Raw genomic sequence first — 23,429 nt, 5'->3', positions numbered from 1 at the left:
ATATCCTTTGTTAAAGATGAGTTTTTGTTTTTCAAGACTTCTAGTTTCAAACCTCACTGCACACAATTTTCATAAGACTATGTAGCACATCATAAAGAAATGGAGCCATTGGGACATCACTCTGAAAATCGAGTAAAAGTGGTTCCAACAAGTATGCTGTTGGACTGAAGAATGTCAGTTATGGAACTAACAGTTTGTCACTGAAAGCTTCACAAAAGACTGATACTTTATGACTGGGAAATAGTTTTCCATTTGTTTATCTCAGTAACATAATATGTCCAAAAATTTCCACAGCTTTTTCAGCTGCATTGGTGATTTTGTCCCATCTTGTTCCAGAAAATGACATAGGAAAAGACGAAGATCCGGTTATCTCAGTCTATTGTGACCACTGCATAGGTGAATCATGAAATAAATAATAAAGCACACTAAAAATGACAATTTCCCAATTAGTTTTGGATATGTCCATTTTGAAAGTGTCGTAATATGTGGAAACTGCAGATACCAATCTGTATCAGTTGTAGACAATCTAAGGATTCTTCTGATACCTTGTTAAAGTCATTTAAAAGTTTTAAATTCATGTTTGATCCATTTATTGACAAATGCTAATTTTTTTGAGTTTTCCAAACCCAACAACCTTTTTACACCTTCAAGCAAATCATTTGCTATTGTATATTTCAGAAAAACAGTAACATGTCGTTATTAATGATTTATCAAACAATAGAAAATCCAGTATGGAATGTAACAAAATTATGAGAAGGAAAGTTCCTACTCACCATATAATGGAGGCACTGCATTGCAAGCACGTGTACACGCGCACACACACAGCTGTAGCCTCAGGCAACTGAGAACACACTGTGAGCAGCAGCACCAGTGCTTTATGAGAGCGGCAGTTGGGTAGGGGTAAAGAGGAGGCTGGAGTGGAGAGGGGGAGGGGAAGGGATAGTATGGTGAGGGCAGCAGACAGCGAAGTGCTGCAGGTTAGACTGTGGGCAAGGGAGAGATGGTGAGGGTGGAGGGGGGGGGGGGGGGGGTGAGCAGTGGAAAAGGAGAGAAATAAAAAGACTGGGTATGATAGTGGAATGACAGCTGTGTAGTGATGGAATGGGAACATGGAAGGGGCTGGATGGGTGAGGACAGTGACTAATGAAGGTTGGTGTCAGGAGGGTTACAGGATCGTAGACTGTATTGCAAGGAAAGTTCGCACCTGTGCGATTCAGAAAAGCTGGTATTGGTGGAAACGATCCATACGGCACAGGGTATGAAACAATTACTGACATGAAGGAAATCATGTTTGGCAGTGTGGCTCTCTTTGTTTCTTGGACACAGTTTGTCAGTGGCCATTCATGGGGTCAGACAGCTTGCATACACAGAATGCAGCACAGTGGTTGCAGCTTAGCTTGTACACCACATGACTGGTTTCACCGGTAGCCCTGCCGTTGATGGGATAGGTGATGTTAGTGACTGGCCTAGAGTAGGTGGTGATGGGAGGATGTATGGCACACGTCTTGCATCAAGGTCTATTACAGGGCTATGACCCATGAGGTAGGGGATTGAGAACAGGGGCTGTGTAAAGATGGACAAGTACATTTTGTAGGTTCGGTGGACGGCAGATTACCACTGTCGGAAGGGTGGGAAGGATAGTAGGCTGGACATTTCTCATGTCAGGGCACAACAACAGGTAATTTAAACCCTGGTGGAGAATGTAATTCGGTTACTCCATGCCTGGGTGGTACTGAATTACGAAGGGAATGATCCTCTGTGGCTGGACGGTGGGACTTTGGGAGGTGGTGAGAGACTGGAAAGATAAGACACGGGCGATTTGTTTTGCTACAAGGTTGGGAGGATAATTACAGTCAGTGTAGATTTCAGCGAGACCCTTGGTATATTTCAAGAGGGTCTGCTTGTCACTGCAGATGTGAAGACCATGGGTGGCTGGGCTGTATGGAAGGGACTTCTAGGTATGGAATGGGTGGCAGCTGTTGAAGTATTGCTAGTGGTTAGTAGCTACTAATGTAGCCATCTTCGAGGTGGAGGTCAACATCTAGGAAGGTGGCTTGTTGGGTTGAGTAGGACCAGGTAAAGCAAATGGTGAGTAGTTGTTGAGGTTATGGAGGAATGTGGATAGGGTGTCCTCACCTTCAATCTGTCGATCGATAGCAAAGATTTCATCAGTGACTCTGAACCACATTAAGGGTTTAGGATTCTGGGTTTTTAGGAAGGATGCCTCTAGATGGCCCATGAATATGTTGGCATAGGATGGTGTCAGGTGGTGCCCATAGCCGTACCCTAGATTTGTTTGAAGGTAATGCCTTCCAAGGAGAAATAATTGTGGGTGAGGATATAGTTAGTCATGGTGACTAGGAAGGAGCTGGTTGGTTTGAAATCCGTTGGGCGTTGGGAAAGGTATTGTTCAACTGTAGTAAGGCCATGGGCGTAAGGGATGTTAGTGTGCCGGGAGATGGCATCAATAGTGATGAGCGAGGAACTGTGTGGTACAGGGACAGGAACTGTGCAGAGTCGGCGGAGGAAATGTTTGGTATCTTTTATATAGGAGGGTGGGTTCCGGGTAATAGGTTGAAGGTGTTGGGCTACGAGAGCAGAGATTCTCTCAGTGGGGTCACAGTAACTTGCCACAATGGGGCGTCCTGGGTGATTAGGTTTACGGACTTTAGGAACCATGTAGAAGGTAGGAGGGCTGGGAGTGGTAGGGGGGAGCAGAAAGGGAGAGGTTCTGGGATGGGCCTAAGGATTTGAGTAATGACTGGAGATCCTGCTGCATTATTGTAATGGGGTCACTGTGGCAAGGTTTGTAGGTGGAAGTATCAGACAGCTATCGAAGTCCTTTCACAAGGTAATCCTTGCTGTTCAAAACAACAATGGTGGAGCCTTTGTCTGCAGGCAGGATTATAATATCAGGATCAGTTTTTAGATGGTGGACTGCAGTTCTTTCTGCCAATATACGGCTAGTTTACATGTTGAGGGATTTGAGGGCTGATGGTCAGGCAAGGTTTGAGGTTAAGAAATTCTGGATAGTTAACATGGGGTGGTTTGGGGGCAGTGGGGGTGGATCACAGTTGGATGGAGGAGTGAATTGAGTTAGGCAATGTTTAATATTGGTCTTTAGTTGAGTCTGATTGGTAGGGTTGGTGGTGACCAGCAGAAGGAGAGACGGTCTTTATCAAGTCATATGTCTGTCTATTGTTGACAAACACCTTAACGGCCGAAAGCTATAATTGTGAGTCTTTTTGTTGTGCCTATCTGCGATTCAGCATCTCCACTAGATGGTGAGGAGCACTTTCCTTGTCATATATTCCATCTTGGATTTTCCAGTCTTTGATTTTTGCCTGACGGCTTTCATTCGATCCTAGCCCAGTGCTGTTTTACTTTGTTACTATTTTTTTCCCATCACTATACTCAATGTCTGTTCTTCTGTTTCTTCTTTCCTGCGTTTCTCTTGTCACCTTGCAAACTGCACTGCACACTCTACTTATGAGCAGCATCAACTGTCTCAGCCGTGCACAACAGATAGCTATAAGACCACACTGATTGATGGTGCAACATCTTATGTCCCACAGTACTCCCGCCGATATAATTAATCCTATACTTTCAAATGGGTAGATCACATAACTAATGAGGAAGTACTGAATAGGATTGGGGAGAAGAGAAGTTTGTGGCACAACTTGACCAGAAGAAGGGATCGGTTGGTAGGACATGTTCTGAGGCATCAAGGGATCACCAATTTAGTATTGGAGGGCAGCATGGAGGGTAAAAATCGTAGAGGGAGACCAAGAGATGAATACACTAAGCAGATTCAGAAGGATGTTGGTTGCAGTAGGTACTGGGAGATGAAGAAGCTGGCACAGCATGGAGAGCTGCATCAAACCAGTCTCAGGACTGAAGATCACAACAACAACAACAACAACAACACTTTCAAATTGATCACTGTCCCTGCGTCATTTCCTGCATTTTTGCATGTTAACTCCCGCACCATTTTGGTGCCACACAATCTTTTGTCTCATCCTATGACCCCCCCCCCCCCCCCCCAACCACTTTCTCCATTCTATCCCAGTTCGCAACCACTAATTCCACCATCCAGTCACATCTGCTGTCCTCCTCCTTTACATTTATCCATCCTCAGAAATGCTACCCACAGTAATATATTTTTTTATTAGTTCTTCCTTACTTTGATCCTTGTGAATTATCACCAATTTCAGTGAGTTTTCACCTTTCATTATCGCCAACTCCCTCAGATTTCAACTTGTTTCCCCCTTTTGCATCCATTTAATCCTTTTCGTGAATTTTCACATGTATCTGGGTGTATCTTTGTGTAATTTTTCGGACATAATTCTACATTATTTACGTAATTTTTTGCGTTTTTCCACCACCATGGATCCTTATCCCTAGCCAGATCCCAGTCTCGCATACTGTTCCTGCATTGTTTCTTGGCTCATGGAATCCCCCTAATGGCCTTACCATCAAATTACCCATCTCCAGCTGCCACCCCTCCTTCCACAATGATCTCAAGCTGTTCCGATACTGCCAATCCTTAGCCCTCACAAACATAGTGCTGCAAAACAATATCAACCAAGCCCAAATCTCTTTGCAATATCTTCTCTCCATCCACAAAATTCTCCTGCTATGCAATCTCAAATTCCTGGAACCCATAACACATATTGAAACTCTTGCCCTGCAGGAACTTGAGCAACATCAACAACACTACCTCAAAAGGCTCTTCATCCTGCTCACTTCCTACTCCTGCATGGAGTACCACTGTCTACCACCTCTTCAACAATCTCCAAACCTCCCCACAACCCCTCATAGCTGACAAACCCTGTCTCGCAGAACTACTACACTTATGCTACCCTTCAAAACTCCCTCCCACCATCACACAGAATCCAGAACCTAAACAGACCTGCGACAGTCATGAACCTTTCCTCCAGGAGCCTTATCCCCACAGAAATATCAGTCATTTCCAAAAGCCTCCTCACCTTTTGCCACACCCCGAAATTCAATGCTACAGGACTTGTTAAAGACCTTCTCTTCTTCTCCCGGTCCCTACACTGAAGATGCTACCAATCAGACTCAACCAAAGACCAATACTGAACATTGCCTAACTCAGTTCACTCCTCCATTCAACCATGATCCACCCCCACTGCCCCCAAACCACCCCATTAGCAGAGGTTGAAAATACTGCTTCAGTTGTAAATTACTTTATTTTCACATGACGGGTTTCAGACTGTTGTAAGCCCATCCTCAGGTGTCATGCTGGAAAGACTGGAGATAATTTTCACACACAACACACATAGAAAACAAAAAAAACAATTTTTTCCTAAAAAGTTTAAAAAACTTTTAAAAAACATTTCAAAACCGCCGATCAGGCTAGGTGCTTTGAAACATATGTCAATGCGCAAGTGGCATCAGACAGTACTACAGACGACTGCCTGGGTAGGGAATATATGCAAATGATGATATGACACTTTCGCTGTGCTGTGGTCCCCGAGCACTGTGTGTACCAGGCATGGTGTGCTGCCTATGAGCACAGAACAGGGAGTAGCAGATGCTAACGAGGAGGCAAATTGGTAAACCAGAGTGGCGAAAGTGCTGCCCTCTACTGACGGAGAGAAGAACGTTGGGCCACTAGCGCGGCCATTCACAATTTGAATTTAGTGGTTTACCCCACGTTCTTCTCTCCATCAATAGATGGCAGCACTTTTGCCACTCTGGTTTACCAATTTGCCTCCTCGTTCGCATCCGCTACTCCCTGTTCTGCACTCAAAGGCAGCACACTGCACCTAGTATATGCGGCGCTTGGGGGACCACAGCACACCATTAAGTGTCATGATATTATTTGTATTTATTTCCTACCCAGGCAGTTGTCCGCAGTACTGCCTGGTGCCACTTGGGCATTGACATAGGTTACACAGCACCTAGCCCAACCAATGGTTTCTAAATGTTTTTTGAAAGTTTTTAAAACTTTTTAGAAAAAAAGTTTTTTAGTTTTTTGTGTGTGTTGCAGCACGTGAAAATTATTCCAGTATGACACCTGAGGATGGGCTTATAACAGTCCAAAACCGGTCATGTGAAAATAAAGTAATTTACAACAGAAGTGGTATTTTCAACCTCTGCTATAATGCTCAGTTGCAGATGTTCTTCCAACAGGATTGTTTGCACCCCCTGTTAATTTTTCAGAATTTCTTAACCTCGAACATTCCCTCACCATTATTCCCCAAATCCCTCAACAGGCAAACTAACTTTACATCTGCAGAAAGAACCACAGTCCACCATCTAAAAACTTATCCTGACCTTATAATCAATCTTACCTGCGGACAAAGGCTCCAGCACTGTCGTTTTGAAACGTGAGGATTACATGGTGGAAGGACGCCGCCACCTGTCAGACACTCCCACCTACAGACCTTGCATTATCTCCAATCACGACTCAAATTGTTAGGTACATCCCAGAACCTCTCTTAAGTCCATCTCTCTGTTCACCACTACCAACAACACGCACTCCTACCTTCTACATTGCTTCCTGAAGTCCATAAACGTAATCTCCCAGAATGCCCCCTTGTGGCCGATTACTGTGCCCACACCAAGGGAATCTCTCCTCTTGTAGACCAACGTCTTCAACCTATTACCCAGAACTTACCCTCCAATATAAAAGATACCAACCATTTCCTCCACCGACTCTGCACAGTTCCTGGCTCTTTACCACACAGTGCCCTGCTTGTTACTACTGATGCCATCTCCCTGTACACTAACATCCCTAATGCACATACCCTTATCACTATTGAACACTACCTTTCTCAACGCCCAATGGATTCCAAATCAACCACCTCCTTCCTAGTCGCCATGACCAACTATATCCTCATCCACAATTACTTCTCCTTGGAAGACATTACCTACAAAAAAATCTGGGGTACGGCTATGGGCACCTGCATGGCACTATCCTATACCAACGTATTCATGGACCATCTAAAGGAATCCTTCCTCAAAACCCAGACACCTAAACCCCTCACCTGGTTCAGATTCATTGATGACATCTTTGCTATGTGGATCAAAGGTGAGGACAGGTTTTGAGACTAATTTTCACTGTGGAAACTATTATAAGCATCTCGCATTGAAGTCGGTGCTAAATTTTGAGCTTCTGTAAAATCATCAATCTTGGAGATTTTATATCCATTTAAATTTGGCATGCTTTTTTTTGTTGCTTCTGCAACACTGTTCTGAAGTGTTTGCTATACCAAGGAGGATCAGCTTCATCGTTTGTTAATATATTTCGTATAAATCTCTTAATTGCTGCCGACACTGTTTCTTTGACTTCAAGCCATAGCTGGTCTACACTTGCATTGTTAATTTGGAATGAGTAGAAGGCGTCAAGTGAATTTTTATCTGCTTTTTTTTGAATAGGTGTATTTTTCATTTATTTTTGGAGGATCTGGTGGTTACAATATTCAGTCTCGCAATGACAACCCCGTGTTCGCTAATTCCTGTACCTGTTTTAATGCTTGTTATTAGCTCTGGATTATTTGTTTCAAAACGTCAATTGTGTTTTTACAACCATTTACTATTCGTGTGGGCTCAAGCACTAACTGCTCGAAATAATTTTCAGAGAATTCATTTAGCACAATTTCGGATGATGTTATATGCGTACCTCTGGATTTAAACATGTGTTTTCTTGTCAAGAATGACTTCTGCCCTTACTCTCAGGAACTATCTACTTCAATTTCACAACAAGGTGAACTACTACTAACAGCAACAAACACACCACCGCCAACTGTGCTTAGCCTAACTTTTCGGAATATCATTAGGTCCTTCACAAAAATTTCGGGTTAACTTATCTCCAGCTTTAGCCAGCTTTCAGTGCCTATAATGATTTAAGCGTCAGTGTTTTCTATTAGCTCTGGTACTTTTGCAACACAGCTATGACAGTTTGCAATTGTTATACCGATTGGATCACCAATGAGTATTATATGTATAATATGTAGATTCCCTTTTGAATATTCAAATGCTATTTGAAATATCACAGAGGGTATGGTACCAAAAAAATTGAAAAAAATTAAAGTTTTCAAATACAATTGAAGGTTTTTCCCAGTTTTCTTCCTGATTTCGAAAATTCCTTGCTTTTCCTAGGTTTTTCAACATTTCAATGTTCACTGGACACTTTGATCTTAAATATAGTCGAAACAATCAAAACTGTCAAAGCTCTTGCAGCCCCCAATGGAAAGCCGTGTAAAATCAGAATTATTTTGTATCCTGAGCTTAATGTTTGCATAGTTCAGCTTTATTCTATAAGGAACACCCTCGAAAAATCCATTCAGACTGGAGATAGATAGTTGTGGGGAATGAACCTATAGTCACCTGTTGTAAAACTTAGTACAAACTTTTGACTGGCATGCTGGAGTACTGTTGTGAAGACAAATGGCAGTAACCATACCTATAATGTGAGACAGACATTATTTTCTGTATATTTTCACAGTGACAGTCCACTTGAGTTTTAGAGGTCGCAGTTACCTCTCAAATTACAAAATATTTGAACAGGGAGGAGCCATATGTACAGTCTGCTCTAAGTACAGGATACATCAACGAAAAGAGCTGATCCGCCGCTATCCCCAAGAAAAAATGTATCAAAAACTTATCATCAGCATTGTTCTTACAGTGCAACATTTATCAATCCTATGTGAGAAATAACTAGAACAAAAATGGCAGGAGGCATCAGGCTTTTGGGTGTAACAAGTGTAAATTCTAGCTAAGCTTGGAAGTTTATTGCGATTTATCAACCTTCCACCTGTAACTGGAAAACATACTTGGCATTATTTGTACTTGCATTGGTATTACCTTCCTACATTTCCTTTTTTAGGAACAATAATTTAAAATTACAATGAGACAAAGAGGCAGTCCAGTATGTCATTTTGGAAGGCAGAGTTCCAGTACTGCTGATACATTTAAAAATGGAAAAAAAAATTGTTAGGCTTCTGAATTACCATTTCTTTCTTTGAGGAGAAAAGAGAGAGATGATGTGAAAGTACAGAACAGAGAGAGAGGCCACAGGTTCCAGCATAAGTTTCCAACTGTTGTCAGGATGAGGGAAACTAAGACAATGAGTGAGAAGTGTGAGACAGAATGAGGACCTCCTGTTATCTCTAACACTTTACTGCTCCATCTTTATTTCTCATGGTTCACATCATGCATACAATACAAACCACTGTGACGTGAATGACAAAGGGTATTTATCATTATACACATTTTAGGGTTTCTTCCCATTCTACTTTGAAATGGAGCATGGAAAAAATTACCGTTTAAATGCATCTGTGTGCTCTGTAATTACTGTAATCTTGTCTTTGCAACTCCTATAGGAGCAATACTGAAGGGTCTGCAACATATTTTAAATTCAATACTGGTTCTTGAAACTTTGTAAGTACACTTTTGTCAGATAGTTGGCATATATCTTCATGTGCATGCCAACCCACATTTTTCCGCATTTCCATTACACTGTCCTGAGAGTCAAACAAACTTGTTACCTTTTGTGTTGCCCTTCTCTTCACACATTCAATATTCCCTGTTAGTTCTGTTTCTGTGAGTCAAACACACTTGAGCAACATTCCAAAATGAGGTGTACAAGTGTTCTGTATGCAGACTTCTTTTTATAAAAACTGCATGTTCCCCATATTCTAACAATGAACTGAAGTCTGCAACCTAATTCACCTGAGACTGAACCTATATGATGATTTAATTTTGTTTTGTCACGAATTACTGAAGCCAATTATTTCTATTACTGACTAATTGCTACTGCAAGTTGTTGATATTGCCTTTAGAGGTACTAGTTTTCTGCTTCTTTTGTAACGTGCAAATCTAAAACAAAAATAATACAAGCTTTTCAAAGCTTCATAAAACAGATCTGTTTGCAATAACAACAGTAACAACAGCAGCAGCAGTTACAGCTCCACCATAAAATGTGAAGTGCATCAAAATACAGATTTCATCAAAACTTCATTACACACTTGATATATTTGAAGAGATGATTGACTCACACTCCCAAAAATTGCTGGGATGGTGTGAATGACTGCATGGCCTCAAAAACTCTTGTTTGGGTTATATTTCTGACCCCCCTCCCTTCCTGCAGTAATTAAGTACTAGTGTAAAGCTACTTACTGAGCAGAGATATAATGAATGTTGGAACTGTACTGTTATAGACACTCCATGCAATATTTATGCTTTGCCTTTAGTCTATGGTTAACCCCTGATATATGCATATCAGATTGGTTTTGTTTTGGATGGAGATATGTTTGAGTCGAGGTCAGTCTGAAGATAGATTGATTTCTGTACCGAGTTGTGCATTTAAGTATGGAAAAAGAGTTGTAACAAGTAAACTGAAGATTATGCCAATGTTCTCCATGGAATTATTTGGACACAAAAACTGAAAGGCCAATAAATGTCTTCTTCACACCACTGCCAGTGAGACTAAATTTCAATTCTACATCTTCCAGTTTCACTGCTGCCATAAAAGTTACAGATCGATGGCACAGGCACGATAGGGAGATGCCAGTTTAGCAGATACACCTGCAGTAAACTATCAATTTATTTCTCTATGCCGCTACAAGGATGACAACTTCCATATTGGGTCACACACTGCACTGGGTAATCTGTTTTTCATTTCAAAAACATAAGAAAACACTCTTTATTTAGAGATTTGAAATAGGCTTAATTATTATAAGAATACTGTAGGTACGACATTTTACGAGAATAGCTTTAGCGAAATGGAATCTCGCTGTCTAGTTCCCCTTTCTGATTCTTAATGTACCCATGCCTTGAAAAAATTTAATGGAAACCATACATTTTATGTTATTCACCATAACAACATAGACTGAAACAGAAAAAAAGGCACCTTCAACACCTATTCATCCCAGGGAAAACAGCAATTCATATTCATTGGTCTGCTTTAAATAGTTAAGACTATAAAATGGCTAGACCCATTCTGAAAGCATGCTTGTATATTTGGCTAACTTAGACACACATTTTAAAATATCTATGACAGTTCTAGTGGACATCTTGAATGTTACAAGAAGGAGACTAGTAGTTCTATAGCTTCTGAATACATGTGTCTTTGCTCATAAAGTGGAACAATTGTAACACTTCTACAGTGATGGGAAAATTAAATTAATATTTAACAAACTACTTTGCAAGTTTACTCTGTGTTTAGCTAGTCATCAGTTCTCCCAAAAATCATCATTGGGAGCGAAACACACTGTATTAGCATGTATGTATCATCTGCCAGTTTAATATGGTGATAAGTATTTAATCTACAAGATCTGGGAATGAAGTAAGTAATCCGATTGTCAGAAGATAGATGTCTCCTTAAGTGTGCACTGATTTCTCATTTGGAAGATATGGACATGCATTCAAAGTTTCAAATATATTCCAGGATAATATAACTGCCAGACACTGAGGACACGTACTTTCTTGAATTTGTTGTCTTGTCCTTGTGAACAGATGAGGGATGCCGTCTTTCCCCATTTCTTTTTCTCCTCCCTCCTCCCCCCCCCCCCCCCCTCCTTTTTCTGGACTGATACACAAAAGATTTTTCAAAAAGCAAACAAAGATGCTAAATCTGTAGTGTATGTAATGTGTAACTTAACAGCATTAGAGCCTTTTTTTCCATCAAGAATCCGACTTTTCAATCAGGTCCATCTCAATTATGCCACCTTTTGTAGAGTCTCCCCAATGATTGATATCAAATAGTCAAGTACTCACAGTCCAGCATTGGGATTCTTCTGTCTCCCATGTGTTACAAGTGTGTCTACTATTTATTCTTATATTTACAGCTATATCCTTAATAGGTCCAACATTTAAAAAAATTTCTAGAGAATTTTATTTATGAACCTGTGTGCCTTTTAATTCCATCATTCACTGAAATTAACATTGTAGACCAAATAATTTAATTTGCTTGTCAGCTCTATTAGATACATATTTGAGCAGTTCTTTAGTTCTTACTGTCTCTCCCCTTTGAAATGGGATTGATCTCATTTAATGGGAACAATCCCCTTCTAAAGGGGCAGCCAATAAGAAGACTTCGATATTTCTAATGTAACTGTGTTAGTTATCCTCCAACAAACTTATGAAACGTCAAATAGAAGGAATTTTTGTTCATTTTATTTCCCCATTATTTGCAGAAGCTCTTTCCATCAATGGCACTTATATTATAGCATAAAATGAAAAACATACAGTGCGTAGTTTGGGATCTTTTTTTAATACCTGAGGTAATCCCAAAGCCAACAAGCTGGACCCAAGGCAATTTCCTGCTGAGGCGTGTGATATAACCACTCAATGGGCCTTTCTGTTGGTAGGAACACATCATTATCTGCTGAAAGTGCAAAATCTACACTTATACGTGGATAAGAAGGACTAGCTGCTGCATGATGTGTTCGAGATCGCACAGCATTGCGGTAAGTGCGTATGTCTTCAAGATCCACTGTTGATACTACTACTTCCTGTGTGGAAAGAAAGTCGTAGATAATTAGAAAACAAACTTATAATACGGCATTTGTATTCTTAATACTACCAGAATAATAATAATAATAATAATAATAATAATAATAATAATAATAATAAATCTGTAATTATTGACACTTGTTCAATTACCCGAAAGTTCCTAAATGCAATGTAACATATACCGTACAGTTAAAAGAAAGTCACACTTGATCAAGGTCCGCGTCACTTTCCATTTTTGACCAGACATAACGTCTGAGAAAAGATAGAAATAATAATAATAATGGGTGATTTAGCAACTTGTGAATAATACATATATTATTAAATTAATAGATATTACCTATAATAATAAAACAATTACTGGTAAACAATAATATAATGTGGCTGATGAACAAAATAATACTTCAGAACAATTCATAAATTTGTTCAAAAAGTTGATACTATGAAAATTGTGGTATGTACTACTGAGCCGAAGATTAGCTACCAAGCTATGCACAACTTCCATACTCATGGACCTAAATCCTTTAAAAAAAAATGTAGTGTGAAATCTTATGGAACTTAACTGCTAAGGTCATCAGTACCTAAGCTTACACACTACTTAACCTAAATTATCTTAAGGACAAACACACACACCCATGCCTGAGGGAGGACTCTAACCTCCGCGGGGACCAGCCGCACAGTCCATGACTGAAGCGCCTTAGACCGCACGGCTAATCCTGCGTGGCGACCTACATCCTTATATTCTGACATTTTGCACTGGGATGATAACTCATTCTTCAGATAGAAGACCTTAGACACACCCCAAATTTTAAAAGGAACTTCAACTCATATTCAAATAAAACAATTTTCTCAATTATCAACACCAAGCATTTAACATGTGTGAATGCCATAGAGAAACAGTCAGGTGCACTCATTTGTACAGATGCCTGGAGCCAAAAGGAAATTCAAAAAGGAAATGGAAACTGACTGGGGATAGGGAAACGCTGGAAAGGGCAGGATGTAGGACACTAGCAGGGGACAGGGGAGGGGGAGAGGAGATGGCATAGGAAGGCATTATACACAATTATTTTATAAAAACATTTTGAAAACTAATTTGTATGAACTCATGTAAAGTAACCTCAGTTATCAATTTATTACACCAACGCTACTAAAATAGTACATAATGAACACTGATGACACAGCATGGATAATACTTACCACTTCAGACAAACTAAACTGCTGGCTTCGATTCAAGATACCACCATTCAGAGCTATACAGGAGCATCCATTGAAATACATTCTCTGGCCATCACAGCCACGAAGATTGCTGAATAGGTAACAACCCCCTGCCTGCAATTTTTAAGTCAAATAATGCTGTGAAACTGGAAAAGTAAAACAAGTGCTGGTTATATGAGTTGATGCAATCAACCTTAACTCAGTGAGTCTTAAAGTTTCCACAAAATTCTAAACACTGTTTTTGGCTGAAGTCGAGCAACCATGCGTTAACTTAATTACAAAATGTGTGTATTGTCAGCTCGTCTGCATAAAATTGTTGTCAAATTGACCATGGTTTTGACAGCACTAAGGCAGTCTTCATCAGAATAAAGATTACAAAGGATTACATGTAATCACACCATGGGTGAGAAACATCTGAGCAAAAATGCTCATCAAATTGAAATTATTACAAGAATAAAAATTAAACTGTAAAAATATAACACGTTTGTCAACTGGAATAAAATGTTCCATCGAAATACAACGGCAGTTGCGAGGTTGCTTAGGGCTAAGAACTGGATCAAACTGCCGCTACCGTCACACTAGTGTATTTCAATCGAACATTTTATTCCAATTGACAAACATGTTATATTTTTATAGTTTAATTTTTATTCTTGTGATAATTTCAATTTGACAAGAGCATTTTTGCTCAGATGTTTTTCACCTATGGTGTGATTACATGTAATCCTATGTAACTTTTATTCTGATGAAGACCGCCTTAGTGCTGTCAAAACCATAGTCAATTTGACAATTTTATACAGCCAAGGTAGCTATACACACATTTTGTAATTAAGTTTCCATGAACTTATTTTGTTGTTAAAAGGAATGAAGAAAGGAGAGACAGAGGTAATCATTCTACTGACCTTAATGTCATTAATAGATTGAGCATTAGTTTCAATGGACAAATTGAGGAGGACAATGCATCATTGTTCCATTTAAGTAACCATCTTGTTTTTCAATCAAAGTGATTTGGGGATACCAAATAAACACTTAGTTGGGCAAATAAAAATATAAAACTGCTCAAGTAATATATTGCCTTAGTTACTGTGATACCTCATCAGTTATTAGTCCTTAATTTATATCCTGACAAATTTAAATGAAATAGACACTAGAAGAAAAACTAGTTATTGAGTTGTTTAGTTAGAAGAGCAGAAGCTTGTTTTTTCGCACTTGGTGAGCCAGAAACTCATTTACAGCCATCTTGGGTGTAATTATTGAGGTTGTCCTTGACTCAAAATTTGGTTTGAACACTGCAGTGGTTTGCTGTGCATGACTCAGACAGAGGTGATGTGCATGCCTTTGCTTTCAAACCATGGAGTGACTTGGCATCTTTCACAATAACAAATCATCATCACAGATAAAAGAAGTGAAATGGGATAGAAAAAAATCCTATGACCAACCAAGTATTGAACACCAGACCTTCAGATTTGTAGCTGCACATTCACCCACTAAGTCACACAAGAATTCATCAAAAGCTCCTGATTAGTGTCCCAGAAAATTACATCAATTATGATAGTTGGCATTTATCTTCTAGGGTGGTACAGTGAACGGCTGAAAACATGTCTGAAAAGCATGCAGCTCTACCATATGGTTAAATGGTGATGGCATCCTTGTGGGTAAAATCTTCTGGAAGCAAAATAGCTCATCATTTGGGTCTCCAGGCAGAGACCAATCAGGAGTAGTCATTAGAAAAACAACACTGACATTATACAGGGTGGGGTATGGGATATTAGCTGCCTCAACAGGGCAATCAGGATAAATAACTGTGGATGGATTGTTTCAAGTTAAATACAGTGGGAATTAGCAAAGCATGAAGGATTTCTGGTCAGATGGACACAGGGTCATAAATACAAAATCAAATAGTGTAATGCAAGGGTTAGTCTAATAATGAATTTAAAAAAATCAGTAATGCGAGTAAGTTCTGTGAACAGCATAGTGAATGTCTACTCACAGCAACAATAGGTATTAGGCCATAATTCACCAGAACAGTACAGGTTTCCTCTGCTGAGGAAGAGATTGAAAGAGTACATGAGATAAAATAAATTATTCAGCTAATTAAGGGAGACAAAAACTGAATTTTGATGGACTGGACTTCAGTAGTAAGAAGATCAGTAAAATAGTAGGAGAACATGGACTAGAGGTAGGAGTGAAAGAGGAAGCCATATGGCACAATTTTACACAGAGAATTGTTTCATCATTCGTAACACTTTGTTTAAGAATCGTGTAAGAAGACTGTATACCTAGAAGGGACCTGGATGTACTGAAAGGCTTTGAATTAATTACATAATGACAAGACAGAGATTTTGGAACCAGATTTTAAACTGTAAGACATTTTAAGGAGCAGATGTGAAAGGGACATATAATTAATTAGTTATGAACTTCAGATTAAAACAGAAGAAATTGCAATAGGTAGGAAATTAAGGAGATGAGATATGGATAAAATGAAAGCACCATAGGTTGTTGAGAGTTTCAAAGGTTAAATGGGTGGAATTAGGCAATTACTGGGAAAGACACACAATAGAAGATGAACAGGTAGCCTTGAGAGATGAAATAGTGAAGGCAGCAGAGCATCAAATAAGGTAAAAAGACAAAGCCTAGTGGAAATCCGTGGATTAATCAGGAGATAATGAATTTAATTAACACTAGGAGAAAACATAAATATGCAGCAAATGAAATAGGTGAAAAGAAATACAGACTTATAAAAAATGAGATCTGCAGATAGTGCAAAATGGCTATGTGGGGATGGCTAGAAGACAAATTAAAGGATGTAGAAGTATGTATAAGTAGGAGCAAGACACATTCCACCTATCAAATAGAGCTTTGGAGAAAAGAAGCTGCTGAATGAATACTATGAGACCATGTGGTAAGACATTATTAAGAATAGAAGAGAAAGGTGGAAGGAGTATTATGAGGGTCTATACAAGGGGGATGAAATTGAAGGCAATGGAGAAGAGGAAGTAGACGAAAACGAGTCAGGAGATGTGATACTGAGGGAACAATTTGGAAGAGCACCTAATAACAAGTTGACTAAAGGCCCCTAGAATCAATGACATTCCTTCAGAATTACTGATATCCTAGGGAGAGCCAGCAATGAAAAAACTGTTCAATCTATTGTGCAAGAGGCACAAGACATGTGAAACACCACCAGATTTAAAAAAAGAATGCAATAATCCGAATTCAATAGAAGGCAGGAACTGAGGGTGTCAATATTAATGATCTATCAGTCAATAACACTGGTTGCAAAATTCTGTCACATATTATTTACAGGAGAATGGAAAAACTTGAAGGCTACTCATAGAAGGACAGTTTCGGTTCAGAAGAAATGCAGGAATACATGAGGCAATACTGGCCTTACGATTTGTCCTAGAAGATTGGCTGAAGAAAGGCAAACTTATTTTTATAGCATTTGTAGATTTACAGAAAGCTTTTGGAAATGCTGACTGGAATACACCCTTTGAAATTCTGAAGATAGCAGGTATAAAAAGCACTCAGCGAAAGTTGACTACAGTTATAAGAGTTGAAAGGTACGAAAGGCAAGCCATTGCTGAGAAGGAAGTGAGACAGGGTTGTAGCCCATCCCATTGTTATTCAGTGTGTGCTGATGACATTGTAATTCTGTCAGAAACAGCAAAAGATTTATAAGATCAGTTTAATTTAATTGATAGTCTCTTGAAAAGAAGCTATACAAAGAATATCAATAAGAGTACAAAAAGGGTAACAGGATGAAGTCAAATCAAATTAAGTGATGCTGAAGGAATTAATTTAGGAAATCAGACATGAAAGTGATAATCAAGTTTTGCTACTTAATTAGCAAAACAACTGATGAAGACCAAAGTAGATAAGATATAAAATGCAGGTTGGCTATAGCACAAAAAGCATTTCTGAAAAAGAGGAATTTGTTAACAACTAATTTATTTTTAAGTGTGAAAAAGTCTTTTCTGGGGGTATCTGAATGGAATGTGTGATATTGCCAGCTAGAACAACTACAACTGCATCTTCAATTGCATCACTGATTACTGTAATTTTTCTTTCCAGTAGTTTATGCCAATTATTATATTTTTGTGTGTACCGTACATCAATGACATGTATGTATATGCTGACAAAAATGAATTGGACTTTGCTCCACCTCAATTTATTATTCAGTAATTACTTTCATTGCACTGGGTCCAACAGTATCATTAGTTTTAACTTCTACATCTATACTCAGCAAACCACCATAAAGTGCATGGCAGAGGGTACATCCCATTGTACCAGTTATTTGGGTTTCTTCCCATTCCATTCATGTATGGAGCATGTGAAGAATTATTGTCTGATGCCTCTGTGCATGCAGTAATTGTTTTAATCTTATCCTCATGATCCCTACGTGAACAATGCATATGGGGGCTGTAATACACTCCTGGAAATTGAAATAAGAACACCGTGAATTCATTGTCCCAGGAAGGGGAAACTTTATTGACACATTCCTGGGGTCAGATACATCACATGATCACACTGACAGAACCACAGGCACATAGACACAGGCAACAGAGCATGCACAATGTCGGCACTAGTACAGTGTATATCCACCTTTCGCAGCAATGCAGGCTGCTATTCTCCCATGGAGACGATCGTAGAGATGCTGGATGTAGTCCTGTGGAACGGCTTGCCATGCCATTTCCACCTGGCGCCTCAGTTGGACCAGCGTTCGTGCTGGACGTGCAGACCGCGTGAGACGACGCTTCATCCAGTCCCAAACATGCTCAATGGGCGACAGAACCGGAGATCTTGCTGGCCAGGGTAGTTGACTTACACCTTCTAGAGCACGTTGGGTGGCACGGGATACATGCGGACGTGCATTGTCCTGTTGGAACAGCAAGTTCCCTTGCCGGTCTAGGAATGGTAGAACGATGGGTTCGATGACGGTTTGGATGTACCGTGCACTATTCAGTGTCCCCTCGACGATCACCAGTGGTGTACGGCCAGTGTAGGAGATCGCTCCCCACACCATGATGCCAGGTGTTGGCCCTGTGTGCCTCGGTCGTATGCAGTCCTGATTGTGGCGCTCACCTGCACGGCGCCAAACACGCATACGACCATCATTGGCACCAAGGCAGAAGCGACTCTCATCACTGAAGACGACACGTCTCCATTCGTCCCTCCATTCACGCCTGTCGCGACACCACTGGAGGCGGGCTGCACGATGTTGGGGCGTGAGCGGAAGACGGCCTAACGGTGTGCGGGACCGTAGCCCAGCTTCATGGAGACGGTTGCGAATGGTCCTCGCCGATACCCCAGGAGCAACAGTGTCCCTAATTTGCTGGGAAGTGGCGGTGCGGTCCCCTACGGCACTGCGTAGGATCCTACGGTCTTGGCGTGCATCCGTGCGTCGCTACGGTCCGGTCCCAGGTCGACGGGCACGTGCACCTTCCGCCGACCACTGGCGACAACATCGCTGTACTGTGGAGACCTCACGCCCCACGTGTTGAGCAATTCGGCGGTACGTCCACCCGGCCTCCCGCATGCCCACTATATGCCCTCGCTCAAAGTCCGTCAACTGCACATACGGTTCACGTCCATGCTGTCGCGGCATGCTACCAGTGTTAAAGACTGCGATGGAGCTCCGTATGCCACGGCAAACTGGCTGACACTGATGGCGGCGGTGCACAAATGCTGCGCAGCTAGCGCCATTCGACGGCCAACACCGCGGTTCCTGGTGTGTCCGCTGTGCCGTGCGTGTGATCATAGCTTGTACAGCCCTCTCGCAGTGTCCGGAGCAAGTATGGTGGGTCTGACACACCGGTGTCAATGTGTTCTTTTTTCCATTTCCAGGAGTGTATATTCCTAGAGTCATCATTTAAATCTGGTTCTTGAAATTTTGATAATACACTTTCTTGGGATAGTTTACATCTGTCTTCAAGAGTCTTCCAGTACAGTTCCTTCAGTATCTCTGTGATACTCTCCCATGGATCTGACAAACCTGTGACCATTGTGCCACTGTTCTCCATATATGTTGAATATCCCCCGTTAGTCCTGTCTGGTATGGATCCCAAACACTTGACAATATTCTAGAACTTGTTGCGTAAGTAATTTGTAAGCAATCTCCTTTGCAGACTGATTGCACTTCCCAGTATTCTCACAATAAACTGAAGTCTACCACCTGCTTTACCCACAACTGAACCTATGTGATCATTCCATTTCATTTCATATTCCTATAAAGTCTTACACACAAGTATTTGTGAGAGTTAACCAATTCTAACAGTGACTCACTGATATTTAGTCAGAGGATACTACATTTTTCGTTTTGTGAAGTGTAAAATTTTACATTTCTGAATATTTAGAGTGATTTGCTTATGTCTGCACCTTTTTGTTACCTTATCGAGATCTGCATGAATACTTATGCAACTTCTTTCAGACAGTACTTCATTATAGATAACTGTACCATCTGCAAAAAGTCTCAGGTCACTAATGTCTGCAAGGTCATTAATATACAACATGAACAGCACGAGTCCCAAGACACTTAGGAATTTACACAGACATATCTTATTTTGCACAAAGCTAATTAACTTATAATTACCACTGAAAATCCCATATAGTCTTAATTCTACTGCCAATTTTACCTTCGGGCATGTTAAGTTCTCAACTTTTAACACTATACTTTTGTTGCTCTATTTTTTTCGCGTCTAGTGACACCTCTTAATAATTAAGCTGCTGTTTGGATTTTGAATAATTTAACATTGCGTAATTTTTTAATGTGGCATTAGTACTCATGAGCCCGATATTCTTAGAGCACATACATTTTCTTAATTCCTAGATTACCTCATCCTCTGTACACAAAAATTTTGTCAATATTTATACTCCATCCTGAATAGCAATATTTTACCTAGCCACTTCTTGAATTACAGTATAACTTGCAAAATAGTCATTCAAAGTGAGGGAGTCTGCGCCCTGCCCTGGTCAAGTTAACAAGCATGTAACATCTATGCTCCTGGTGTCTGTTCACACCTAAGCTATGCACAGTTAGTTTGCAGATATACAGACATCTGCAACTGCGAAATTAAGTACTGTTGATGTCTAATAACTTTCAAGTGATTTTCGTAATTCAAGTTGATGAATATTTTGACTGAATTGTGTTGTGATTCGTAGGAGAGATGAACTATCATCATCATCATACAAATAATGTATTGTTGAATATTGAATATTATGAGTTAATTAACGAGTGAGCTAAGTGAGTCACTGCACTGTACTTTGACAGATTTCTACAAGGCCATACTACATGTGAACTGTGATGTTCTGTGTAAATATGGACAGTGTTTAGTGCCACTCTTAATTACTTTGTTCAATCACTTAAGACCATTACTGATTACTGGACAATGCTTCATTAATGTGTGTTGAATAACTTTGTAATTTGTATGAATATTTCTGCAACGTACAAGCAATGTAATCTTTAAGTTAATAAAATAAGTTGAAAAGTGCAACTTGAACTGTGGTGTTGGGTACATTTTTTCTGAATAAACACCACCATATATTCAAGATTTTCAGCTTCAAGGCAGCAAACAGATATGCTACCAAGGAGGTGATGGAGAATATGGTAAATCAAAGTTGGTGCTTTACAAGCATAGTCATGTATGGTAATGAAATGTGGACAATAAGCAGTTCAGACAAAAAGAAAATAGAAGCTTTTGATACATGGTGCTACCAAAGAATGCTGACAATTAAAGGGGTAGATCAGGTAACTAATGAGAAGGCTCTGGATCAAACTGGTGAAAAGAGAAATCAATGGTATGAATTGACTAAAAGAAGAGATCAGTAGGTACAACACGTCCTAAGGCACAAGCTTTGTGATTCAATTGCCAGTTGATCATAACAGGACATTTTGTGACACTTAACTGTTGACTTTTACTTCATTGTGTACTTCAAAGTTATAAATTGTAACTACTCATCCCTTTCTCATACACCTGTGTGAAACAGACAGCAAATTGTAGGACACACAATAGTTGCTTTTCTTTTCTGCTATAGTATTCCTAAGTTACCTCAGCTCACAGTTACACTTTTTTTTAGTTATCTGCTGAATATTTCGATTAGTTTGTAACTATCTGTTTAATTATTTCAACATGATGCAACACACTCCTATTTAGCACTTTTCTTGGACTTTTTTGTTTAATAATTCATCTAACTGATATAAAATAAAGTAACTTACAAACAAGCAAGGAAAAATGCGTTCCCTACCTTTGCTGAAGCAGATTTCACTAAATCTACTGTAACATATGCTTTACGTAACTCCATGTATGAACCAGAACCATTTACTATGACTTCTACACCATCCAGGCTCATTGGTATATGAGTGCTGCAACATTTATAAGCAGCTTACAGTGATTTTCTATTTCAAAATTTGAAATAAGATGCATAATAATGAAGTCCACTTTGCTTACAAAAAATTAAGTACAGAAGACGATACCTCTCTGGGTGCCACAGTTCTTCACAAATCTCAAACCCGATACATGTGTCTTTTGTAGAAAGAATACCATCTCCAAATGGTACCACTTTCTGTCCAGTATAAGCTGATATCATACGTGGTAGATAATAGTCCTCAACCTGACGAACCTATAGACAAGGGATTGAAATTATTATATGAATCAAACATCATAAATGTTGCTGAAAAGTGCCCATTTTCCTGTGAAAGTTCACATTCACCAGAACAGCATAAGGAAGGCAAGATCTCAAACACTTATTTAAAGCAGTTTTAAGTGAGAGCCATTTGAGGGAATATTAATTCTATCTGTTTTTGTTCAATTTATGTTTCATGTGCAAGTGTTTCAACCAACAGAGCATCGAGATACCTGGAATCAGACCACTCACATTGCAGCTGAAGCCCACATATGGAGGCTTCACATATTCCAAGAAGAAATGAACTGTATTAATTGCTATACAACTACTGACCACCATAATAAACAAAAGATTTACTATTAGATTTACTTGTTTGATTCTTCTTCTTCTTCTTCTTCTTCTTCTTCTGCTGCTGCTCCTCCACCTACTCCTCCTCCTCCTCCTCCACCTACTCCTACTCCTCCTCCTCCACCTACTCCTCCTCCTCCACCTACTCCTCCTCCTCCACCTACTCCTCCTCCTCCTCCTCCTCCTCCACCTACTCCTCCTCCTCCTCCTCCTCCTCCACCTACTCCTACTCCTCCACCTACTCCTACTCCTCCACCTACACCTACTCCTCCACCTACACCTACTCCTACTCCTCCACCTACTCCTACTCCTCCACCTACTCCTACTCCTCCACCTACTCCTACTCCTCCACCTACACCTACTCCTCCACCTACACCTACTCCTCCACCTACACCTACTCCTCCACCTACACCTACTCCTCCACCTACACCTACTCCTCCACCTACACCTACTTCAATTTAAGAGAATCTGCAGGTTTGCTTCCCTTACGAAAATTTTGCATGTCTGTCAATATCTAAATTGTTTCTTTGCAGCTCCAAACTAACCTCAAATTGCAATAAATAGAGATTTTTAATGACTGCATGTCAACAGTACAATACAGCATCTGACAACAACTGGGCTTTCAACAGCTAAAAGTCTCCATTTCAAAACTTGTAAAATAACAGGAGAATAAGGAAGTTGCAGAGATGCATGAAATAATCAACTCAGGTGCCAAAATTATGAGAAAGATCCAAACATAAGACTGGTATTGGCATAGCATAAGT

General features: G+C 40.0%; 1 protein-coding gene across 1 annotated transcript in view; it reads right to left on the bottom strand.

The window, feature by feature from the left end:
• The window catches only part of LOC124789074 (glutamine-dependent NAD(+) synthetase), a 196,639-nt gene that overhangs the window by 119,995 nt on the left and 53,215 nt on the right, over positions 1 to 23,429 (bottom strand). Inside the window, exons 5-8 of the mRNA XM_047256365.1 lie at positions 22,169 to 22,314; positions 21,940 to 22,057; positions 13,681 to 13,812; positions 12,250 to 12,485 (exon numbers count right to left, since the gene is read on the bottom strand). Of these exons, the coding sequence (XP_047112321.1) occupies positions 12,250 to 12,485; positions 13,681 to 13,812; positions 21,940 to 22,057; positions 22,169 to 22,314 (632 nt within the window). The remainder of the gene's footprint in view (positions 1 to 12,249; positions 12,486 to 13,680; positions 13,813 to 21,939; positions 22,058 to 22,168; positions 22,315 to 23,429) is intronic.

The sequence above is a fragment of the Schistocerca piceifrons genome, chromosome 3, assembly GCF_021461385.2.
Source record: "Schistocerca piceifrons isolate TAMUIC-IGC-003096 chromosome 3, iqSchPice1.1, whole genome shotgun sequence".
Lineage (NCBI taxonomy): Eukaryota > Metazoa > Arthropoda > Insecta > Orthoptera > Acrididae > Schistocerca > Schistocerca piceifrons.
The sequence above is the reverse complement of the archived record's forward strand: the minus strand, read 5'-3'. Positions and strand labels throughout refer to the sequence as shown.